This window comes from Pezoporus occidentalis, unplaced genomic scaffold (assembly GCF_034315485.1).
Source record: "Pezoporus occidentalis ecotype Australia unplaced genomic scaffold, CSIRO_AGI_Poc_V1 ctg68, whole genome shotgun sequence".
Classification (NCBI taxonomy): Eukaryota; Metazoa; Chordata; class Aves; order Psittaciformes; family Psittacidae; genus Pezoporus; species Pezoporus occidentalis.
The window spans coordinates 1,317,669-1,340,590 of NW_026916030.1; the positions used below are offsets into that span (position 1 = coordinate 1,317,669).

General features: G+C 51.3%; 1 protein-coding gene across 3 annotated transcripts in view; it reads right to left on the reverse strand.

Moving 5' to 3' along the window:
• GPSM1 (G protein signaling modulator 1) overlaps positions 1-22,922 on the reverse strand; it is a 70,146-nt gene that overhangs the window by 9,745 nt on the left and 37,479 nt on the right. For all 3 annotated transcript variants that reach the window (XM_062641461.1, XM_062641462.1, XM_062641460.1), the window contains 2 exons: positions 17,209-17,279; positions 13,554-13,733 (listed from right to left, as the gene is read on the reverse strand). In XM_062641461.1, coding sequence (XP_062497445.1) covers positions 13,554-13,733; positions 17,209-17,279 — 251 coding nt within the window. The remainder of the gene's footprint in view (positions 1-13,553; positions 13,734-17,208; positions 17,280-22,922) is intronic.

The following is a 22,922-nucleotide window of genomic DNA, read 5'->3' on the forward strand; positions in this document are numbered from 1 at the left end:
TGAATATTTAGCTTTCCTTCCACCTCCTCACCTCCTACCCACCACACACACTTTACCTTAAAAATAGATCGGGATCAATTTTCCTTAACTACATCTGCAAACACATTCAGCTCGACAGGCACATGCAGCACACAGCAAAAGCCCTCTGCACAAACAGACACAATAGGATCACTCGGATTTAAAGCACCAAAATACCAAAGGACCATTTTTAACTCTCGATAGTCCTCCTGCTCCTCATATTATTAGATACATGATGTTTTTTGGTCCTATTGCAAGAGCCAAAGATGCTCAGCCATAAGCATCTCTTCATTTAAACATACCTCTGTTTAACAGAGGGAAATTTCTAATTGCAACAAGGTTTTAAACACAGAAAGATGGAAACGCTCCACGGCAGCCACAGAGCTGTTCCTGCCTCCCCTGTGTGAAATGTGAGTTTCTGACATGAAATGGGTCACTGGGAAGAGAAGCAGCAGCCAAAGGCCACCTGGCAGGGCAGTGGCAAAGCAGGGACACAGCCCCGCTGCACTCTGCTCTGTCCACGCTGTTCTCTTACACTTCATTCCCATTTTTCATTGCAAAAGTAGGAAAATTCCCTACCCTGAACCCATGCAGCTCCTGGGGACTGCCTGTGCCTTCCCATGCCAGTAAGCTTATTTCCAGGGGTCACATAGAAACACAGAACCCTGCGTGGGGCCTGAGACCAGGACTCCTGGCTTGATCTCAGCCTCTAAATCCCTCCTAGCCCCAGGAGGGGCTGCAAAGCTTCACTGGACTTCCCAACAGTCCTGGACACAAGGGCAAGGCATCACGGATGCATAAAACCTCTGCAGAAGGAGAGCAGCAGGGCTGGGGCAGCCACAGTCAGGAAGCGGGGATCCATCAGTGCTCACCAGGCTGGTCTGGCTGATGGGGAGGGGGTGAAGCTGTGCTCGGGGCAAACAAGCTCTGAGCAATGAGTGGTGAAACACCCTGTGCTGATGAGACAGGGGCAGAACCGCAGGGCAATGCAAGAAGGACCCCCCGGAGCACCAGTGGTGCCAGCCAGGATCTGTCCTGTGGGGCAGCCCCATCTGTCACGTGCCAGAGAAGAGGCCAATCCTCCATCACACACGACCTTGCAGAGTCCTAGTATCAGGACAGAGAAGGCAAAAGGCAATTACTCTGCACCTATTTTGTTCTGGTGCCACAGGCTGTGGAAGGGAATTGGCCTCAAACTAAGCTGCTGCCTGGGGAGCTCACACACTAAACTTCAATTTAGCTCTTTTCAAGCACCTCTGCTTTGGAGAAAGGCTGAGAGCTGGGCTGGTGCAGCCTGGAGAAGAGAAGGCTCCTTAAAGGGAGAGCTTAGAGCAGCTCCAGTGCCTAAAGGGGCTCCAGGAAACCTGGAGAGGGGCTTTGGACAAGAGCCTGTAGGGACAGGACAAAGGGAATGGCTTTAACCTGCCCGAGGGGAGGCTGAGATGAGCTCTTAGGCAGAAGCTCTTCCCTGTGAGGGTGCTGAGGCGCTGGCACAGGGTGCCCAGAGAAGCTGTGGCTGCCCCATCCCTGGCAGTGCTCAAGGCCAGGCTGGACACAGGGGCTTGGAGCAAGCTGCTCTAGTGGAAGGGGTCCCTGCCCGTGGCAGGGGTTGGAACTGGATGAGCTTTAAGGTCCCAGTCTGGGATTCAATGAACCAGAACTGAGCCTGTGCCCCATACATGGAGAGCGGAGTCGACTTAGGACAGCTGTGAGAGGGGACACCTGAGGCAGGTATTGAGGGTGAAATGCAGAACATTTTACAAACGCAGAGGCTAGAGCAGCAGAGCCCACACGGGATGCTGGTGCTTGGAACAGCAGGAGAAGATGACATTTTGCATCTGGGTTTAGGATGCAACAAAGGAGAATGAATGAGACATCCATGATCCACAGAGACACCACCTGCAGCTTCAGATTCCTGCACTCACACCAGTGAGCTGCGAGCCTGCACCCGAGTGTGCCCTTAGCACCCCTGTGCCCATCAGTGCACTTCGTGACCTGCCCAGCCCCTGCTCACACACAGGACGGGGGCCCCACGCTTCCCTTCCACCATGAAATTAGCACCCTCACTTGGCCTGCTTCCAAAGATTTTTTTCCCTCGAAACAACTCGCCCACTCGTCCCTATAAACGCCAGGGCTAAAAGCTGGTTCTGTTGTGAGGATTCCAAATAACTGGGGCTTTATTGTTCCAAACAAAATCAAAATAACTCACCCACGCTCCCTCCTTCCCTAATACAGTAACTGCTGACCTGCTGGGAACGTGCCCCACTGCCACACTGCCTTCAATCCACGTCTTCGGATCAATAGCGGTGACAGGATCAGGTTTGATTTCCTTAGGGGAGGAGCGTGGTGTTCCCATGTGGGTGTCTGTCTGAAGTGCTCCTGACACCTCTGCTCCTCGCAGGGCCTCAGCGTGGGTGCTGCCCTGCTCGAATTCGGCTACTTTGAGCAACCACCTCCTGAATACCAGAGCTTTCCTCCAGCTCCATCCACCCTGGAATCCCAGCTCAGGTGGGCAGCCCTCCCTGCTGAGAGCAGGGCATCCACGCCATGGGATTACTTCGGGTGTCTTTTTAGGAGGTGCTATATTAGTCAGCGTATTCAGACAGTCCTCAGAGCTCCAGCAATACTCTGCAGTTTACGTTGCAACTTTTCCACTGAGGTTTTGACAGCATTCACCACGCCAGGCTGGGTTTCCCTGGCACCATTTAATAGAAACACACGAGCTCAGATCTAGCACCTTGAAGCTTAAATTACTAACCAAGGAGACAAGTTGGAAGTGTTATCGTTCCTGGGGAGTCTCTGCAGTCTAGGGGAGATGGACAGCTCTAGAGGTCAATTTGGCCCATTGAAAAACCTGAAGAATCCTTTAAATACCAAAAGTGGGGGTGAACCCAAACTGCTTGCTCAAAACCATTCAGGTTACAAGCAGATGCCAGCAAGCAGCGAGCTCCTGGAGCGTGACTGATGCTCCCCTTGCAGAGCTGTGGTACCTGGCCGTGCACTACAACACACCCCAGCAGCAAAGCACGAGGCTGGAGCTGAAACTCGTCCCAGGGATTTGCTCTGCAGTTGGAGGGGGGTGGAAGTAGGACCACGCTCAGCTGTTGAGTCTCAGCTGAGCAGCAGCAATTTGCTAAACCGAAATAACTCCGTTGCTTTAAAGGCTATAACCCATATTCTTGATTAATTAGCACGGAGGCCAAGGTTAATGTGCAGTGCTCAACTCCCAGTCACCTACTACATCCACTAGACCGCACCACCAGCTCCCCACTTCCAGCCCTACCGAGGAGTAGGAGGTGATGGAGGAGACAGGTGCCTATAAACCCGCTGCCAGTGAAGGACACGCTCCTCTTCAGCAGTGGAAGTGATCCAACGCTCCCCCTGCAGCAGATCTGCCCTCCTCCCCACCATGTACTGCGCTCTGTGCAGCTGAGATCGGAGCCCACTGACAGCGTGCTTAGAGAATGCTCTGCAAAAAAGCCTGCTTGGCTCTGGATTGCCAGAACTGTGCTGCTTTCTTCAAGCACACTTTGATTTCGACACCTACTTGCTCTCAGCGCAGCGCTGTTTTAGAGAGCAGCTGCGCAGATGCGGCACCTTTACCAGGGGTGGTAACGATGGGGTGAAGTTCATCGGACCCACGCACACCCATCTCCCTTAGCACCCATAACACTCTAACCTCCACATCAACACCCTTTCGCTGCAGCAAACGCCCAAACCTTAATTATTATTTACTCATACTCCAGTAATGCCTGAAGGCCGCGCTCAAGATCAAGGCTTTGTTATGCAAGACACCCCACAGAACATGAAATCCTGGCCCTGCCAGGGCCGGGGAGGATCCTGGGGCTGGTACCCGTGGGTTTCCCCTTTCAGCGATGGTCATACACAGCCCTTCTCCAAAGAGCTTGAACAGGTGAGACAGAAATCACATGCAAAGACAGGAACAGCTTCTCCTAACTGCAAAAAAGCAGCTCTTGCCCTGGTCCATGCTATTTCAAAGGGCAGGGTGAAACTACACCCTGGTTGGGGAAGGCAAAGATGAGGAGGCTGATTTGCTCCGTGTGACAGGGCCCAGAGAATATTAGGATGCAAATGGCTTTAGATACAAGCAAAAAATCCTCCAGGGACTTCCTTGCAATCCCATGGGGATTGCACCTCCTGCACCCAAGCACATTCAGTGGTCTCACTCTTTGGAGGGGAGCTGGTTCCTCCCCTCCTCTGCCATAGTAAGCGCTGCAGGGGACTGCAAGTCTTTCTGTGGCACAGACACCACAATCCAGGATGGAAAAGTTGGATCCATGGGATCATTCAGGGCCATTCTCTAATTTCACACCTCCCCAGGAAGCTTGCCCAGCAGTCCCAGCACAAGAAGCACTGAGCAGGGCTCAGCTCTGCCTGGTTCAGGCTGCAGTGTTCTGGGGCCACCCAGGGAACAGAAAGGAGCCGGGGGCTCTGAAAAACCATTATTTCGGCTTTTTTAGATTAATTGGTGCTAATTGCCATGGGAGGCTCCAAACCAGCACTGCTAATGGGGAACGTGGAGGCAGGCTGAAGGTGAGGTGTGAGCAGAGGCTCATGATGGCCACATGAACACAGGTTGTGCCCTGCCGGTACCTCCAATCCAGACATTCCCCAATCTGCATTCACACTCATAACATGAGAGCTCCAAGATACAGCACTTGAACCCTCCTTGTTTCAGGCCCCTTTGATTTAAGGATTCACATCCTTCTCCGTGCCCCTACAACCAGCGCCCTGTCCAGCAGCTGGTAACAGTCACTATCAAAGATAAGGTACAGACAAAACTGGTCTGATTGTACAGGCTCCTGCACTGCTTCAGGTCTGTCCTTAAATGAAACCCAACACATGTTTTCCAGGGGCATTTCCCTGTTTTCAAATATAGTTCATAGAAAGAGAAACACAAATTACTGGTACAGAACAGATCATCTACGTAGATCCACCAAGTAATAGATAAGTGCACAGCATGGCTCCTGCACAGCCAGACCATGCTCACTTCCCAGCCTCATTCCATGCAGAGACAGGCTGCATCCATCAGGTGCTCCTGATCCATACTGATCCCACCAGCTACGGCTGGGAGCTCAGCCCCTGGTGCTGGTAAGGGCCCAGGTCACTGTTGGCACCCTGGTGAAACACAGGCACAGCCATGCTGCTGCTTGCACTCACATTTGTCTGAGCAAGAGAGAGTTGTGCAAGAAAAGCAGACCAAACCCCCAGTCAAGGCCCCTGTGTCATCACAGCACCAGTGATTTAAGCTGATTAACACCCAGAGAGAAGCAGGACTACGGATTTCTTTTAAGGTCTTCTGGTATGTGAGTTATTGAACGTGAGAAGCCGGAACTGGGGATGTACAAAGTGCCCCAGGCACAGCAGAGACCCCAGAAGTGAATGAAGAGTTCCAGATCTTGAGAGAAGTCAAACACTTGGAGTTTTATTGCTCTGGGTCTGGCTTCAATTCATCCCTCTCTTTAGTATTGTTCTCTTTAAAGCGACAGCTTCTAGGAAATGGTGACTGTAACATCTCCTTTACTGTCTCATACCACTTGATGGCTGACAATTTGCCGGGAGAAAAGGCTGTGCAAGGAGGAAAGCAGACTTCAATTACGGCTTCAAAGTACCAATAACTGAAAACTCAGTTACAGTGAGTCAAGGGAAAAAGACTGTATTTCAGCAGCTTGGTTAGTCAGCTCCAGGCTGGACCACCAAACTAGCCAGGCTGCAGCCCTGCTGTTGTAACTCCCATCCATGCTGGGGTACCCTGGACAACCAGTTCAGTTTTCATCACCTTCCTAGAAGAGGTTCCTCTGGGAAGAGGCTCTTTCTTACAGTTTTCTAGCTTGAAAACTGGCTTCCACACTTAGCCAGATACAGACAGAACATGGGGTGTCAGACCTGCTTTCATACATGCCCCTGACCCCAGCCCAAGGGATCTGAGAAGCATCCAGACCTTAGGGGTCCTTGGTGAAAGCACAGTGCAAAGCCAAGGGCTTGGACAGCCATCCTGCACACAAGGCAGCCAGTATGTTCTCTTTCCTGTGTGGCTGATGCACAAGCACAGGCTTGTGTTAAATCCTGCCTCCTATCTCCTTTCCACAGCTTTGATTCACAACCTGACCTCAGTCTGGGAGAAGGGAAAACAAGGGAAAGGTGGGGTGAGGACAAAGGAGAATGAGGAAAAAGCAGAATGAGGGAGTCCAAGGAACGAGAACATCGCAGAGACAGGAAGATAAAGAATTCAGCTTCATCTCTGGGTCCTTAAGTACTGAAGCACCGCATTGAGGACAAGGCCTAGGGCTGACACACAGGCGCAGAGGCAGCAATACCTCTGCCTTGCTTCTGTTCAGAGCAAAATGAACAGAACACTGCAAGGGCAGCCCCAAGACCAGCTATGAAATGTCAAAGCCATTCACAGCACCTTCAGGGGCTCTGTAGCAGAGCAGTCACCTTCCCAAAACAGAGCCACCATCAACTGAGTCTCCTTGGTGCTGAAAAGCCCATTGCTCTGAGCAGAGACAGCCCCAGGACAGAAGCTGTGGGTAGAAGAGATGACGGCTGCTTCTTAAATCGAGCTAGGCAGTAGGCTGCATCTCACCCAAGGCATGTAAGGCAGAGTCTCTGGACTCTCATTTTGGACCCTACAGGGGTGATTTTAAGGGATTCTCCTCTGGCCACCCAGATAAGCCAGGCAAAGGCAAAGCCATGGACTGGCACAACACGGGCTGTTTCTCAGCAGCAGAGCACAGCCCTTTGAAGGCAGCTGTCTCTCACAAAACCAAACCTCAAGTCACAGAGCTGTCCAAATGCAGTTGCCACCCACAGTGAGGAGGGGATGCCCAGAGAGAAGCTCAGCATCTGGCCCCAGTGCTCTGGAGGACCAGGACAGCTCCTGCCTCACCTCTCCCTGCTGGGGATGCTGCTCCCTCCTCATGTGCTCTCCCAATCCAACCACACCTCACCAGGACCAGCTTCTCCGTGGGATGCCGAGGAGCCTGGCAGGTAATTCTGGCTTTTACTCCAGCTGTGTATGCCAGCCTCCCTCCCAAACCCACCCTTCTGCATGGGAAAAGGTAACTTCATGAAGGATCATGGTACCATAAGCCTCATGTAACCGCTTGTGCGGCCCCAGCTCCGCACACCGGAGCTGCCCGTTGGGTTCAGTCCCCCAGGCACGATGCTCGATGCTCGCCTGCAGCAGGCCCGGTGCTGCCATGCCTCCCTCTCACTCACATGCTCTCATTGGATAATTACAGAGAAAACCAAGGCAAATCCCAATTTTAGTGCCATTATAAAACAGAGAGGGGGAATTCATTACCTGGCAGCTGTTAATATTTAAGGAAGAAACTGATAATTTACCTCTGAGGTGATGAATGCAGCAGAGGCAGCGCAGTTGCCTCCCCCCACCACCTCTGTGCAGTTACTTTGCAGAGCTCCTGCTCATTTCCCTGCCTCTCATGCCACCACCAAAGTTCCAGCAAGGAACAAAGTGTGTCAGGGCTTTGCACTGCAAAGTTCACAGGGGTCTCGGCTCTGGCTCTGCTCTTGCACATCTAGATTTAGGAGAGCATTCATTATAAGCTCTGCTGGCTCACGCAGCATCCGTGCAACCAGCCCACCTGAGTCAGAAGAGTTAAGGAAAAGAAGGGCTCTAGAGCTTAACAAAGAGACTCATACAGACATAAGGAAAGAAAGGTCAGATAAATTAGGATGACTCTGGGGAGGCAACCAGATCACTGACTGCTTCTATGAACAGCCCAAAATCCCTGGAATAGCCTCCTGGTACCTCTCAGACTCAAGCCATCCAGAAAGTTTTCCAGCTCATCCTGCCTCTGAGCTAGAAAATATCTCAGTGCAGCCTCTCACCCAGGCCCAAAGCACTACAGAAGGTTCCACAACCTAACAGGAAGATAAAGCATTCAAGAGCAAGCCACAGCTCAGTGTTTACCTGCTCAGCTCCAACAGGACTGACACCAGCACAGCAGCCTCCAGGTGTCATAGGAACAGGCTTAAATTTAGCAGCAGCTGCCTTCCCTCTGCCTGACTCCAGCTTCTCTCTTCCTCTCTCCCCTGCTCTTAGAACACGTTTACACAGAAAGTCTGACCAACAAGAATGGTATAATTACACCCATGCAGCAAACCAAAACACGGAGGCTGTGGGATACAGGAGGGTGTGCATCGAGCTGCCCTTGCATTGCAGTAGTTTGCACATCAATGAGACTGCCTCATCTTAAAGGAGAGGGAAGATGCACACAGAGCCCACACAGAGAAGCAAAGGCTGCAGCCCCTAAAATGCTCAAGCTCTTGCGGGACTGCAAGGGAGTACTGGCTTCATCTTCTCTCAACCAATACAAGACAGCCCGGGGAAGGATGGTCTGGGGCCAGAGCACAGCACTGAGGCTGTGTTTATCCTCGCACCCCAGCACCCATCCGGCCAGTTCTGCAGTCCACAGTGAAGCCACAGGGGATGGATGGGGGCACTGCCTGGATGTCACAGGGACAGGCAGGACCTCCCTGCCCGCTCTGCCACGCTGCCCTGCAGCTCTGCTCCCTGCCCAGTGACACCAGGATGGAGCCAGGCAGAGGGTCAGCCATGAGCTGACAATCTCCTTGTACACCATCAGGGAGAAACCCATTGGAATTGCTCTGGCAACCTGCCTTTGGGGTGGGGAAACGTGATTTACACAATTTCCCCTTCTTTTATTGTTGTTTCTCACTGTAATCGTAAAAAAGGTCTTATAAAAACATTTGTCCTAGGGAATGTTTGGCGATGCAGCAGCATGTTTGCAAATCGTTCAGTGTCTAGATACATCAGCAACCCATCTCTGCAAGTCATCACTGCAATCAAACTGCTCCTCTTTCTCTTGACTATAAATGGTCTTTGCTGAGGACAGGTTTGAAGAGTGAGGAAGCACTCCCTCGAGCTGATGCACTGGGAAGAGGAGAGTGCACATGAACAGGACCATTTCTAGAGCACAGATCTCCGAGGAGGGGAGAGGACTGGGTTTGATCCTCGCCTCTTTCCATGGTTTTGCTCCAGCTTTTGGATCTTGATACAATAAACTGCTTTAGTCCTTGAACTCTGGCACATGCACTGTCCCACTGACATTAGAGACTTTAGCTCAGTGCTGAGCTTAAACTCAGGGCCAGAACTGGGGCAGGTCCCTCGCCCCTCACCACACAGGATTAAACAGCCCATTTCCTCCATGGGCCCTGTCCTTTTTGCACCATGGCTGCTCTTTCTGAGGGGTGGTGAGGGGGACACAACCTGTCTGAAGTGTTAGGAAAATCCCATCCTTCCAGTAACCCTCTAAAGCACAATTACCAAGTCAATTGAGAGCTGGAGCGTTATGACCTTCTCCCCAGCAGAGCAGAAGGTTAAATTTATGAGCAAGCCTTTGATGCTTGCAAGCTTCACGTGGTACAAAACCTTCTGCTTTGATGTTCCTTTTAAAAGAGAGGAAACTCAAGGTGCACAGTACATGAGCCTCAGGGAGCACCCGGATCCAGCCACCCACAACTACAGGCACAAGGACTGAGTTCTGATGCAGCTGCTTTTGCTTAAGGCTTGGCTGCAACAGAGTGAAAATGTGACCAAACACTTCACACCCACACCAAACCCACCTTTGCTCTGCCGGTGGAGAACCAGATACTCACAGCCCTGAGTATTCCCATGGGAGCTCCAGACCGGACCTCAAAGGTGAGGAGGACCCTGCCCTTTCCCATCTCTCAGACCCAGGCTGTGCTGGTCCCTCTCTCCCCAGTGACCACCAGCCATGGCTGGGAAATTCCCCCACTTAAGGGCCATGGGAGAGGTAAGGAAGCCCATTGCTCTACCCCTCCTGCGTAGGTTCTCCATTGGGTTCCACACCAGGATCCTGCACAGCAGCAGCAGGAATGCCTAAGCCACGCAGAGGGACCTTCCGCAGGCCCTGGCACGCTTCCTACCTTACGCAGCAGCTGGGCCATGGCTTCTCCCATCCATCCCAGCATCCCCACGGCTCTGCCAACAGGTTGAGCCCTTCTCCCAGGGTCCAACAGAGCTGCCAGCAGGGTCAGGCTCCTCTCCATCCCAAGCTCACTTCGCCTCCTTTTCCCTCTCCCACCTCCTCCCATGGGGAGTTTCCCAGCAGCTCAGTAATTAGCATCATCATCACCACCACTGCTAATAACACCACCACAGCTCCTGCCATCCGAAGCTCAAACAGCTTTACAGCCATCATCACGCCTCTGTAACCTCCCCAGGGTAGGCAGGGAAGCAGCATTACCCCACCACACAGACGGGGAAGAGGGAGGTAAACAAGAGGCAGAGACGGGCAGCGAACCCGGGAGCTCTGACTCAGGCACCGCACCCGCAGGACCTCCCTGCGCCAGAGACCTGCTGCTGCACAAGGGCCCTCTGCAAGGAGGTCGCTGGCTGTGCTGGCAGCAGGACTCATCCAGGGATTACAACACTGGGCTTGGGGCCTGCGAGTCCTGGGATGAGGTTTTTTTCCCGGGCATCCCTGCACACAGCCTCAGTGTCCCCCTGCAAAAAGACCGTGGGAGAGGAGCGCGCAGGACCGCGTGTGCAGTCTGAGGTCACACCTTCTGGTGGGACAGCAGCTATTGTGGCATCCCAGATCAGTCGCTAGACCTCACCTCTAATTAAGGACTCGCTGTTTACTGATGGGTTAAAGAGGATTTTTGCTTTGAACATTCACAAAATGAGGGATCGGGGGGGATTCTGGTCTCAGCCTGACCAGAGACAGCTTCTCTCCATCCTGCTTGGGGTTTGCTACATTTCATTAGAAAGTTTCCCATGGATGGGGATTACAGCACCCCCAGTCCCCTACAACAGACTGGCACAGCCCAGCTAGCCCCAACAGACAGGGACAAAAGCGGAACTCAAGGCAATGGGTTGCTTTGCTTTTGGCAAGACGACCTTGACTTTAACTGTTCTGGCCTATGCTACAAGCTCAGGCTGGCCCAAGTGCCAGCTGAGCACCAGCACAAACCAGGATTCACCTGAACATCCACCTACAATGAGCACGAGCCCTATACACAAGCTGTGTAACTCTGGAAAGCTACTGGCCTGCAGGAAACCCAATAAACCACTCGTCACTGTCATTTTGATGGGATGTGGACAATGGTCCATTAGATATCAAATAAGGGGCATTCTTTAAGACATAAGACAAGCAGTTACCCTTCTCTCCCAGCCACTGCAGTGTGCACTGATCTATTCTTTTTGGGCACAAACCGAGACGTTCAGTCTCTGCAAGGAGGAAGATGTCACTTCTTTCCACACACTGCTGCTCCGTGCATCCTGCTGAATTCACTCCACTCTGTTCCAATCCTGTGTGCACCAGGAGCGCCTGGGAACTGAACTGAAAACGGACTCCCAGGGCTCAGCTCCCAGATCCAGAGCAAGTGGGGAGCTAACACACACAGAGCAAAGTCAGGGCACACAGGGAAAAGGCCTCAGGAGGACAGGCAGGCACAGCACATGACTGCAGGAGCCAGGTGGAGCCTGAACCTCCCTGGGTACCCTGTGAGTCCCCGCTGGGTGCTCACCCATCCCCTGAAGCAGGGGAGGAGCAGCACATCCCTCCCCTGCTCACACAATTCCATCAGTCAGGAGCAGCACAACCCCCAGAGGCACCTCCTGCCACTGGCTTTGTGTGTCCATGCCTTCACTTGCTCTTTCATGGACATTCACCAAACCCCATGTGTACTCTCACGAGGTCACTGGTGGTTGGCAGAGTCCCATGGGGCTTTTTCTTAGACACAGCCTATGTGCTCACAGCTACACCCCGAGGAATGCTTTTTGCCTTGCTCTTGACAGAGTGTGGCTTTTGTTTGGCTCCTGGCTGAACGTCTGAGTTAAAAATACAAGGCTATTTTTGGCAGAAGTGGGGTTTTTTTTCTGCCTCTCTATTGCCTTGCATGCCCCCATGCTGCTGTCTCCCTTCTGGCTCAGATGAGCTTTGTTTTCCTTCTCAATGATCATGTTTGCACCGGTGAGCAGTAGGAAATGCTTTTCCTATTAGACCATTTCCATAAGCACCGTTGGGAATGAAGAATGAACTTAGAGAAGTCTAAAAAAACCCCAGCTGGTGTAAAGATCCTGTCTCCAGTGAACGGAGAACTGAAGATCAGGAATGCCTGTGGTCAGAGGGATATGTACATATGACATGCACACAGGTACAGCAGGGCACGTTCGCTCTGTGATCCTCAGACCAGGAACAAAGGACTGAATGCTTGAAGCATCCCCACTCTACAGACAGGCTTCATCCCAAGCTCTGCAGCTCAGACCCTTTCTTACGCAGCATGAAAATAGTTTATTTTGCTTTTAAATGCCAGGAAAAAAATAGGCCTCTCTTTCCTGGCTTGGATTTATTCCATCCGGAGTCTTTGCATGATCGCAGCACTGTGATACTGTTACAGTCTCAGGATAAAGCAAGAGCCCAAGTACCCTCAAGCACCCATGCAATCATTAAATCTTTGTTGTTATGCTCCATATCTCCTGGCAACGCCAAGCTGAGGACTTGGGTCTTCTCACTTGAGATCACCACGCTCTGATGTCTCAAAATCCCCTCCCATAAGCCAGACACATGCCATCCTCTGTGGGTGTGATCCCCGTCTCCAGGACTGAGAACAAAACCAACACAGCTGCATGAACCCTCCCCAGCGCATTGTATTTGTGTGTCACAACATAAACATCAACACAACCAGAAGATAGCAGCCTAACAAAGAGCTAAAGACATCAAAAAGGCCCATGGAGAGCTTTCCAGGACACGGATCCCCACCACCTTCAGAGGAGCCAAGCACAGACTGAGTCAGAGCTCTTCAACACCAGCACAGGATTTGCTGCATGCCAGTAACCCACAAAACACTGACACTGGGGCCAGCTCCTGCTCTTCAGGAAGCACGCTCCACCTAACTTGCTTCCAAAGAGAAGCTCCTAGACAATGCTTTTCATCATCTCTCCCTAATGATCGATGAATTCAAAGAGCCCACTCTGCCCACTGCCACTCCGGAGACCATCAATGCAATCAGGACATGAGAGAGAACAGTTCCTAAGGTCCCAGATTTGGCAATGGCAAGCAGCATTTTTGGTTGTTCGTCAAAAAAACTGGAAAGGGTTTTGTGTCTTGAAAGCAACAAGCCCGCCCCTCATAGCCCCCAGAGGGCTGCTCAAGTCAGGCTCCACAAAGCAAGGGATCCCAATTGCTGTGTGTTTTTGGAATTGGAGTCATCACATCCTGAGAGCCCCATACTCAGGAAAACTCGGGTCTAGACTCCTGTCCCTCAGGAGGTTACAAATACCACCATTAAATATCAAGCTCTCATAAACTAGCTCATGATGGAGGCTCAAAAAAGCAGAATTTGTCCATAGTTGCCCAACAGTCACCAGCAGAGCTAGATGCAGGCTCTGTTTTCCAGCCACAGCACTACCCCCAGAGCAGGTTAGAAATGAGGTTAAGAACCAACACACTGTAAGAAACTCCCAGATCAGTACTAAAGGAAAAGCATCATCTTCCTACCGACTGAGAGACCTGGACTCGGACTTCGCTGGCATGCAGTGGTGATGTACTTGGCCCCTGGGGCTTCCTCTCCGAGCTGGAGTGGTGCTCCCGGTATTTCTTTGACCTCGCAGGCAACGACGAGAACTCTTTCCCTGAGATCTTCAGGTCTCCCACATGATGGCTGTCCCCATTCTGGTCCTTGGGAAAGCAAGAAACAGTCATTGCACAAATTGCCTGGCTCTGGTTTCTGTGGAGATCTGTTGGCAAGTATCCACAGAACAGGAGACAGAAGCAAGGAGTTAATGTGGAGTTCGGGTGGTGCGAGCTGCCACTCCTCATGAGCTGGGTTGAGTGAGGATATTTTGTCTATCCCTACAGCACATGGTTTTAGTGAGGGGAGAGGAAGCATCACCCAAGCAACACACAGCAGTCACCTCCTCCACAAGGAGAAGTCAGGGAGAAGTAGCATCCTCTTAAAACCCCAGGTATACAGGTAGAATCATATGGTTTATTTATGGGCATGGGGAATGATGGATGAAAGGTCCAGAAGCAGTCACTGCTGCTAGTGATTTCTGGCAACCACATTCAAAAACCTCTTCCAAGCAGTGGCAAGCTCATCTTGCCCAGGATAGCAAGCCCTTGGCACAAGTACCTCCGCTTGCTGCACCTTCAGTCCTTCCCGGTGCCCAGCCATGCAGCAGCCTACACCAAGCCATGGATAACCCAACCATGCCGCAGGGAACACAGCTTTCCTGGATGCTCCCCAGCATTTCCCACCTCTAGGAGGTGGCTCCCGGCACAGACGGAGCATTGTCTGCCTCAGCATCTCCCACTGTTTTCAGCAAGCAGGGCCCTTACCCAACAGCTTCCTAAAAGGCAGATTAACATGAATGGTTGGAGTCCCATTCTGCTCTTTCTCATGCTACCAGAAGCACGTGGGGGCTGCAGGCTAACATGACTAACTGCAGCAGACAGTTACAAGCCGTCCCCTGTTCTCTCACTGCTGTCCTCCTTTGCTCCCGGAAATGCCTGTGCTCAGTGCTCCCATGGACATGAAACACAGGATGATCACCCCTGTATAAGGCATGAGGAAAGTGAGATGGCAGAGGCTACATGTTTCCTGAAGCCTTTGTCCCTTCTCACTGCAGCCCCTTTTCGAGGCCCTGCCCCATGCCTGGCTCTCCCATTCTCACCCCCTTCCCATAAGACATGCACAACCCTATCCCTTCTCTGTCAAAAGACTCAAGTTTAATGGCCCTGCCTGTATTATCATAACGGCCTCATTACTGCTGTCAGGCAGATGAGGCCCTGCTACAGAAGCACCAGGAGTATTCAGCATTTAGCTCCAACCACACTTACTAAAGGCACGAGCCACTTTAACTGGTGGGAACTGAGTGCCTAAACCTGCTTGATGCTCTGGGCTTTAGTGCTTCCAGGCTGCAAACCACCCCGTTATCATACATAAAGCACTGAGGGGATGCCCCAGGGTGTCCTCACTGCAGCAACTACAGACAGGAGAAAGCAGCCCAGGAGATGACCCAAGGGCCCATGGAGTTGGGATTTAAGGGCACACAGACCAAAGAGCCAACAATACTGAACAGGATCTGAAGTCACAGCACATCACCAGCACACTCAGACGCTGTAGCCAAAATGGCTTTTCCATTCCTTGCAATACAAACAGGAATATCAAGAAGGAGTAAGGAGAGATTCATTCCCCTGAATGTTATTGATGGGACCAACTGCAGCCAGGCTGGCATCAGCATTTTGAAAAGCAACTACAGAAGTGGATTTCAGAACTGGAAAGAAACTGCCTTACAAAGCCCTTACTGCCTTAGAGCCTCAGACCACTTAGTTCTTGACAAAAAGAATAGATGACTCAATTACAGCAAGCAGAACCTTCAGGGTAAAAGCCAGCATGTGATGAAGAGATTTTTAGGCTCGTAGAGAGAGGAATAAACAAGAACCAATGGCTGCGAGCTAAAACCAGAGAAGCTCAAAACAAGGAATAAGGCACAGGTTGCAGAAGAATGATCAGGGAAGCAGCGGTCCTGCTGTCTGATGTGACACTCAGAACAGACGTGGGTGCTTCTGGAGATACACTGCCCAGACACTGCTCTGTGCGGGGGCATTGGGCAAGGATTCCTGGCCTGAGTGATTATGGGATTCCCTGAGGACTTCGAAGGCTGTCTCTGGCACAGATGATGGGCAAAGGGTAAGCCGATAATGAGGGTGCTGGATTGATCGCAGTTCAATCCGCTGATTCCTCACCATTGCAAGCTTGAAGCCAACAGCCCTCTCCCATGACTGTAATCACCCTTCCTGGGAGCTGCAGTGGGACAGAGGGAGTGGAATTGCATCCAAAGCACTTTTGCAAGGAGAGGTGAACCTGCACGCACCCCACAGGACCACTGCAGGGGGAAGAGGACTACTCATGTCTGACTCCAGAGTACCCACAGCCCCGTCTGCTCCATCCTCCCTGTGAAACCCCTGAAATCCCATAACCCTGCCCGAACTACTGAATGAGCTTCAGCTTTTACAGCAAAGAGTAGGAAAGCAACAGCATTGACAGCAAATCACACATCAGCAAAACTCTCCCTGCCAGTCCTGGGGCCGTGCTGCTGCGATGAGGATACATAGTCAAATGTCTCTCTGGCACCGGCTATCACTGTCCCTGCCACTACCAGCACCCTGGAGCTGGAGTCAATGGGTTAAAGCAGGTCAGAGCCAAAATGGCCAACAGGCAGTTGGGAGAATTAGCAAAAATGTACAAATATGTTTGGCATTTAGCTCCCAAAAAGAGTTAATTCAGGGAGGAGCTTTTGTCTGGCCCTCCCAGTGCTTACTGGGAGGTTTAGGCACTCAAACGGGTTTGCGGGCTTGAGGCTGTTTCCCATTGGCTGCACCTTCCTGCAACTTGGGCATGTTTTCCTCTCTGCAACACTCCTGTAAGAGGGAACCTCACCCTGGACACTGGGGAGAGCTGTGCCTGGAAAGCACTGCATGAAGGAACATTGCTTGTGCCAAAGCCATTCCCAAAAGGCAGAGCACGGCTGCCTGCCTGGCCACCTTCTCTGGGAAAGAGCATGAGCAAGCCCCATGGCAATGGGCACACACAGTGATCTGTGCAGGATTTCCTGAGAAGTTCAATCAATCCTGGGGGGTGGAAAGGCTCAAAGCATCCACTGTGCAAACAGCCTTTGCCTTGGGGACACTGAGGAAACGCTGAGCTGGTGGGTCTGACATTGCCAGCACTGAACCAGAGCAGGGGGAATCCTTAGAGCCCCTTGGAGCAAACCCCTCTGCCTCCTGCAACACACCAGCTCCTGCCCTCTCCTTCCCCGTCTGCTCCCAGTGCAGCTCTCTGCTGGGGTAATAAGGCACTGAGATTTGCCACCAGCCACTAAAGGGGCTAAAATGCTAACAATTATCCTCTCAATGAAGGGCTGGGTTTGCAAAAAAGCACAGAAGTGGCTTTTTCAGCTCTCAGTTAAGTGCCTTTTCAGTCAGACCAGCTGTTCCTCTCCTCCAAGCTCTCTAGAAACTCTCTTTGGTTAATCCCATTGACTCCAATGATATCTGCTAATTGCATACTTCCCTGCAAATGAAGCCAGTCAACAAGCCATTACAGATTCCTACTGATACTTCATCTTTGAGGCCAGACATCTTTGCTTACCTTTTCAGAAGGGAACTTCAGGAGGTCTAAGCTGTCCATGCTGTTCCTTTGGAGTCTCTTTGGCCTGGCTCCTGCAAAACAACGCACTCTCGCATCAGGAGGGTGTCACGCACTGGCAGCACTAATGTCACACAGACAAAATTCAGTGCAGAATGCTCTGCTCCTGTTAACTACAAAGGCAAAGGGATGGGATGCTGCAGCTGTGCCCTCCTTGAGGCTCACATGTGGGGGGCTTCTCTACTGCTTTGGGTCTATCACAGCACAGTCAGCAGCAGTGAGGGCGGTGGGAAGCTTGTGCTATCAGACCAGTACAGGGGTCACACTGCAACCCTCATCTCCAGTGAGGCCTCTGGAATTCAGGAGTTACAAACCCCACTCTAAACCACAAAAGTCATGAGGCTGGCATGGCAGAATGAGAACAAAGCCATAGTTTAATACTTCGGTGCATTTGTTGCTTCATGTTTCTAACTTAAAGAGTGTATCTGGGATGCAGCTTTGAGCGTTCTCTACAGTCACAAGGGCTAGAAAAGGAAGTGAAGGGGCAAATATTTTCTATCATAGGTTCAGCCTTAAGAGAAGCAAAACCTTGCCCTGAACCTGACAGAGAAATCCAAATTTGGCAGCATTCATGATAGCTGTTTGAGATTTCACTCCAGCAATAACAGAGTGGGTGAAACACCGCTCAGTTCGGACCCCTGCTTGCTAAGCTCTCCTTTACATCCCTGTCTCCCTCCAACCTGCTTCCAGCTGCTGCTGCCTTGCTCACTAACGGCCAGGGTTACAAAATGCTCCTAGGATGTCTTTACCATGTCCTTACCACTTTGCCCCTCCTTCCCTGATCTTCCTGGAAGGTTCCCTTTAGCTGAGCACCGCACGATGCCCAGAGGCAGCAACCAAACCTGTCCCCTCAAGGTCCCATGAGAACTTCCAAGCTTCAGGGGAAGCCCTGGGGGAGGGTGAATGAATGCATGCGAATTGAAACCCATCACCCTGAGAACGGAAACCACAGAGCTTTGTGTGGTTCCTGCAACAGCAAACTCACCAAACCTAAAGATTCCCCCGTGCCCAGCACCACCTGGCAGCACCACTGCTTACGCTACAGCAGCACCCAGAGACCCTGTTCTAACTGTGGTGCCACCGAGTGCTCGCTGGACAAACTTGGTGAGAGGGAAAGCACAGCGTTCAGAAACCAAGTCAAGCCTGTACACAGAACATGGGGATTAGATGGAAAAGCCACCAGGTAGCAGACACCGCTGATTCGGAAAGTTCAACTTCGCTCAGCTTCATGAGGCACGAGACAAGCTCAGATCAGCTGGGACTTCACTAAAGGCCATGCACATATATCACATCTTAGCTATAAATGACCTAAAGTTCATTTCATTGCCCCTCACTCCCCTAAAGTGATTTATTTTTGCAGCCATAAAGACTCAGATCAGCAAAACAATTACCAGGCTTTGGGTTCAGAAGGGACTGACATCAGGCCCAGAACAGGCATGGATGTGAATACACAGAGAGCAAGGAAAACCCAACAACAAGCAGCCATCATTTCTTCCAAACTCTCCCCCTTTCCACAAGGCAAAGCCAGTTGCTCACTTGGCAGCAGTTCAGTAACAACAGGATCTCATTCTGGAAGGTCAGCAATTGCTGCTGACATTGGCGAGGGTTCAGACATGGGGCTGCATCCCTTTGGAGCAGGCAGGAAGAAAGGACTTTGCTGCCCTCCACAAAGCACGCAGAACTCTTCACCATTCTTATTTCAGTCTTATTTTTACTAAGATCTTCTATAAGGTATCTTATGTTTATGAACCTATCTTAAGAATCTCCTTGGAACAGGTTGGGAAGGGCTCATGCTGTTAGACACCAATGAAAGGTCTGGGTTATTTGGTAGCTGAACACATCCATCACCACAGCCTGGATGTGCACTCAGCCATGAAGACAGCTGAGACGATCAAACCCAATCCCCCTCCCACCACAAGATGGGGAGAGCTGCACCCCTCTCAGTGGCCAGACACAACCCACCGCCCTGCCAGAGACACTGCTTCACTCTGGACAGGACTCCCCTTCCATGCCCTAAATGCCACTCAAGATTACACTCCCCCGAGGCATCAGTGATGCGTGTTTTCAGCCGAGAGGACCCAGAGCTCTTAAACAGAGACCAGCTTAGTGGGAGACACAAGCCCTACACCCAGCTTCCACCACTCCCCTGCACTCCCTGTGGGCATCAGCACATTCTGGACATGGCTATAGCTGCTCTTGGCTTCCCACAGAATAACCTAGAGTCTTCTGTGTGGAGCAGTGAGGTGGGTCGGGAATAAAAGCCACCTACAAGCACACCATCAGCTGCTACACTTGGGTTTCAAAGCAATGCCTAAGAGGTGAAACCAGCACCTGGAAGTGAGCGTGCGTCACAGCAGCTTTTAACGGCCACTTCCAGGAAAGCAAGAAAGGAGCCAAATGTGTCTGATGAGATAAACACCCATCATTGCCACCGGGCTAAAGGTCCTTAATTACACACCTCCATCCTCAGGTGCTTCTCTACGTTTGCAATAGCATTAAACTGCTGGCCAGAAAGCATTAATCTCTGATCTGAGAAAACCTGCCTTCCCCTCTGCTAATTTAATAATGCAGTCAGCTGAGACTGCCCCGGCAATTAGGGCACACAGAACAATTTGTCTTCGCTTGTTTTGGTGCTGGTGCTCCTCTGTTACTGTGTGGATTCCACGTTCAGTTTCGCTGAGAGGGGAAGAAGGCAGGAGTTTCAAACCCAACTTCAGAGCCACCCAACTCATGAAACCATAGAACCATCAACTCAGCCATTTTCTTCCCAAAGACAACACAAGCAGCACTGGGGCTGAGCGCTGGCCCCACAGAGCCCCCGGCTCTGCCATCCCGCTGGTGGAGCATGCAGCACCATTCAAACAAGCAGCTAGAAGGATTAAGAGGGTACTATCAGTCAGGGCTATGGTAAAGCAGATCCCCCCAGGCAGCAGTTCCTACTGCATGCCTGGAGCTTCTCCCCTTTACTCCACGCAGACGGGCTCGGTAGCCTCCACGCACCCATCTTCCGAGAGCAGAGGGATTTCCATACTCACAAGCACCCCACGACAGAAGGAATTCCATTAACTTTCTGTCTCTGACCAGGACATTCCCTCAGAGGGCTCCGGACAGAACTTCCAGCCTCCTCCGAGTTCTTTTTCCCAGAGATACCTACAGCACTGCCCAATCCTCAGCAAAAATTCAACTCTGCCCCTTTCGCCCCAGTGCAGATCAAGAGCAGCAGCCGTGGATGCAACACATTGAGCAGCTGAAAACCCGGGTCTGTTCCTCTGCAAGGCTTTTTCCTCCCTTTCCAGTATTTATTGGCATGTTTACCAAGCTCGCTGCAGAGCAACGGAAAACCTCAGGGGCATTTCTAAATGCTCTCTCTGTCTTTAAGGTTTACTGAGGTCTCTAATAGGGCGAGTTGAAACCTTCTTGTGAACATCAGCTGAGCAACGCTCCTGACTGGCTGCATTCATGCCTTGTTTTCCTGCAGCTCCTTGGGTGTTGTGCTTTTAAATCGGTTTCTTCAACAATCTCCCCCCCAAGCTCAACACCCCCATGATCCGGGGGGAGGTATTTCTACTGTTGGTGCTGAGGTGCCTCTAACGGTTCTCACATTCTTGTGATTTAAAACTGGATGAAGCAGTCACCTCCCTCCCTGAAAGGGAGCAGTGGACTCCAGGGAGGGGGAAGCACACTGCTACAGAGCTATGGGTGATGTATGTGCTGGCCTGCCTGCAGGTGAGACACCCCTGCTTTCTCCACCTCACACACTCCCTATTCTGTCTTTGGGACACTAACCCAACATATCCATGTCAGACACCCATCTAGACCCATCCACTTTGTCTCAGAGATAGGGATGGCCCTCTGCACATCCTTGTGCTACCTGTGATGACATGGATGCAGGGACCGTTATTTAAAGTCTCTTTTCATGTCCAGATGTTTGGCAGTGCATGCTCTGTACCTTCCTTGGGCTTTTTAAGCTCATTTTAAGCAGAGCTGCGCCAGGTCCTTCATGGAATCATAGAACAGTTAGGGTTGGAAGTGACCTTAAGATCATCAAGTTCCAACCCCCCTGCCACAGGCAGGGACACCTCACACTAAACCATGGCACCCAAGGCCTTGTCCAATCTGGTCTTGAACACTGCCAGGGATGGAGCATTCACAACCTCCCTGGGCAACCCATTCCAGTGCCTCACCACCCTAACAGGAAAGAATTTCCTCCTTAGATCCAATCTAAACTTCCTCTGTTTCAGTTTTAACCTGTTAGCCCTTGTCCTATCACTACAGTCCCTAATGAAGAGTCCCTCCCCAGCATCCCTATAGGCCCCCTTCAGACATGGCACACACAGCAAGCACAGCATCTTCCCCCCATTCTTCTCCTGTTCCCTTGGGATGTGTCCCCAGCTCCATACTGCCAGGACCAGTATGGTCTCTGGAGGAAAGAGAAACCTTGAAAACCAAGGGAAGTCTTTGGTTTTCAAAGCGCAATTACAGGAGAAACGCTCACGTAACAAGTTCTTTAACAGTACCTTGCTACAAAGCGTGATGTAGCCACAGAAAAGACAGGGAAGTGTTTTATCAGAGGATAATGATGGGATCACGCCCTGTACATTTGCAGTAGAGCAAAGCTGGGTAGACAGTGTGAGCAGCTTTGTTCTCTGTGGACAGTCTCCATATCTAAGCAGGGCTCCTGAGATTGCAGTTGACAAGATCGAGCAGAGAACGTGTAGCAGCGACTCAGGGAGCCCTGCCAGGAGCTCTCATCAAGCTGACATGCGCTTTGATAACTCTGAGGCTCTCCCCCATCTCCAGCAGCTTGGAGAGCTGCCTACTCCATCCCTGCTTGAGACAAAGCGAACCCCCCCCCCCCCCAGAGCAGATCAAGCGACAGTTCTATTTGCAGGCTGGGAACACGCTGTATCCCTCTGGGGTGGCTGTACAGGAGGAAGCAGAATTAAACCTGACAGTGGACTCCAAAGACAACCGGTGGGGAAAGGTTAGACAGCCAAGACTTACAGGAAAAGGTCAATTCTCTCTGTACCTGTATTAACTGAGAGATACCAACTTGGTTTTTGGGTTAGTTCTTCCAGCCCAGACAACTGCCTCTCTCCTTGGTACAGAGCCCAGCAGTTCAGAACCTTGATTTGGGGCAGAAGACTAGTCTGGTATCCTGGTTTCAGCCTGGTTTTTAAACCATGACATCTGTAAGCCCTCCCAGGCTCAGGGGTGACAGGGGAGATACGCTCCAGCACTCCAAATGCTCACAGACCACCTCAAATCATACGCTACTGACATATAATCAAGGAAAGCTCTGCCAAGCTCATGCTCTGTTATTACAGCAAGGAAGTGGGGGAAGCGAGCACAGCAGCAAGAAAAGAAAGGAGGAGGGGGAAAAAAAGCAGCCTCCGGTAGGACAAGCATCTCATTTAATGTTTTAATTAGTCTTCAAAGACATAATGGATTCTGGCACTATAAATCCACTTGACCTCTATTATTGCCAGCACTTGCATGATAAATGCTGGCATTTGTTTTCCCCGTTGTTACTGGGGTACAACAATACTTTTCTTTAACCAGAGAAAGCAAATAATACCAGTTATTTATGACGACTGCACCATAAAACACTAGCATCAAGCTGTTGTGTGCTGATTCATGGGGAGGACCCTCTGCTT